Source organism: Galeopterus variegatus, unplaced genomic scaffold (genome assembly GCF_000696425.1).
Source record: "Galeopterus variegatus unplaced genomic scaffold, G_variegatus-3.0.2 Scaffold551, whole genome shotgun sequence".
Classification (NCBI taxonomy): Eukaryota; Metazoa; Chordata; class Mammalia; order Dermoptera; family Cynocephalidae; genus Galeopterus; species Galeopterus variegatus.
The window spans coordinates 522,137-524,018 of NW_007726662.1; the positions used below are offsets into that span (position 1 = coordinate 522,137).

At 34.8% G+C, this 1,882-nt stretch overlaps 1 protein-coding gene across 6 annotated transcripts in view; it reads left to right on the forward strand.

Moving 5' to 3' along the window:
• LOC103588323 (WASH complex subunit FAM21-like) overlaps window positions 1-1,882 on the forward strand; it is a 66,365-nt gene that overhangs the window by 16,585 nt on the left and 47,898 nt on the right. For all 6 annotated transcript variants that reach the window (XM_008569996.1, XM_008569998.1, XM_008570002.1 and 3 more), the window contains exons 4-5: window positions 682-775; window positions 1,542-1,603. In XM_008569996.1, coding sequence (XP_008568218.1) covers window positions 682-775; window positions 1,542-1,603 — 156 coding nt within the window. The remainder of the gene's footprint in view (window positions 1-681; window positions 776-1,541; window positions 1,604-1,882) is intronic.

Consider the following 1,882-nt stretch of genomic DNA (forward strand, 5'->3'; position numbering starts at 1 on the left):
ATATGGGATCCGAACCCTCGGCGGGAGCGCCGCCGTGCTCCCAAGCGCCACACTCTACCGACTGCGCCACCGGGCCGGCCCAGGATAAATATTTTTATATAGAGAAGCAGAATAAAGAAGTACTAGTGAGCCCCCCCAATTTTTTTATATAAATAAAGACAATAATATAGTATTTATATATTAATTATAATTTGATATATAATGTTAATATATTTTTATTTTTTGTTTATGTAAAATATAAACAAACTGTGGATATGTATTTGTCTCACCAGTACTGCTTTTTAGAGGAGGAAGGTGCTCGCTGGAATTTTCAGTTTCTTTCCTTGGTCTTCCTTTTTTTCAGCGTTTTAATATGAGGTTGTGCCCTTTCTTTGTTGGGTTACTGCTAGTAAACCTTTTGTAGGTTTTTGCTATTTTTATTAATTTTTGTTAATTAGGCACTTAGGGAGGGAAATTCTATGTGATTCGGCCCTACTTTGCTATCTTTACCTAGGATTTGACTTTTTTTAAATCAGTGAATTTTTAAATTTTTTTTTTACTTTTAATCTTGCTGTTTCTTATTCTCCACTTTTACAATGTGGCTTGTTTTGGGTAGTCAGAGGGAAGAAAATGTCAAATGAAATAGTTAATTTTATTTTCAACCTAAATATTTAATGGTTTATTCCCTTTCATTTTTTACAGGACCTGTACATTGATCGTCCTTTACCTTATCTAATTGGGTCAAAGCTGTTCATGGAGCAAGAAGATGTAGGTCTTGGAGAACTGTCTAGTGAAGGTACTCTTCTTCACCCAGTATTTTTGTTACTTTTAACATTTATGTCTTTTTTATTTTAAAATAATTTCATCCTTACATTAAAGTTGCAAGAATAGTACACAATGAACTCCCATGTACCCTTCATCCAGGGTTACCAGTTGTTAATGTGTCATGACATTTGTTTATCATTCTTTCTAAATATACATAATATGTTTTTCTGAACCTATTTGAGGCATTGTGCCCCATTACTCCTAAGTATTTCTAAGTATAAGAACAAGGACAGTCTCTTATATAACCACAGTATAATGATCAAAATTAGGACTTTTACTGGACATAATAGTATTACCTAATCTTTAGTCATATTCAGATTTTTCCACTTGTTCCAATAATGTCCTTTATAGTTTCTCTTTTTTCTCTGGTCCAAGACTCACTCTAGGACCACTCACGGTATTTAGTTGTCAAATCTCTCTAGTCATCTTTTAGTCTGATACAATTTCCCGACATTTGTTTGTTTTTCATATCCTTGACATTTTTGAAGAACATAGGCCAGGTTTTTTTCTTTGTAATGAATAATTATTTTTGTAAGTATTCTGTGGGAAGATACTTTGAGACTATGTAAATATCACAGTTCTTACTATTATGAAGAGACTTTTAATTCCAGCGGATGAGTATTAATGTTTTATCAAAATCTCTGTGATGCTGTTGTATGGTGGTTTGTGGTGTTTAGGAGGAACTAAGGACATTTTCTTGTGAATATTGGTGGCAACTCTGTCTCCCTTCTCAACAGAAGGTTCCATAGGCAGCGACCGTGGTAGTATCGTGGACAGTGAAGAAGAGAAAGAAGAAGAGGTATGGACTGTTTGGCATGACTAGCTCATGGTGGGCACTGATAGAAGCCATATTCTGAAGTTTTTTTCCTTTGGGTTAGATTTCCTTTTTGTCTTGTGTACAAAAACATGTAAAACAGCTTTAATCTCTTTCACCATCACCCTCCCTCTCATCTTGCCGCCAAAGCCCTCATTCTCCCAATATATTTTGAAGACGGCAGCATAGATGTTTTGGTGGAATCTCTGCCTGAGTTATAGTCTTTGAGTTTGTGCTAACTTTGAATAATTCTAGGGAAAAAAA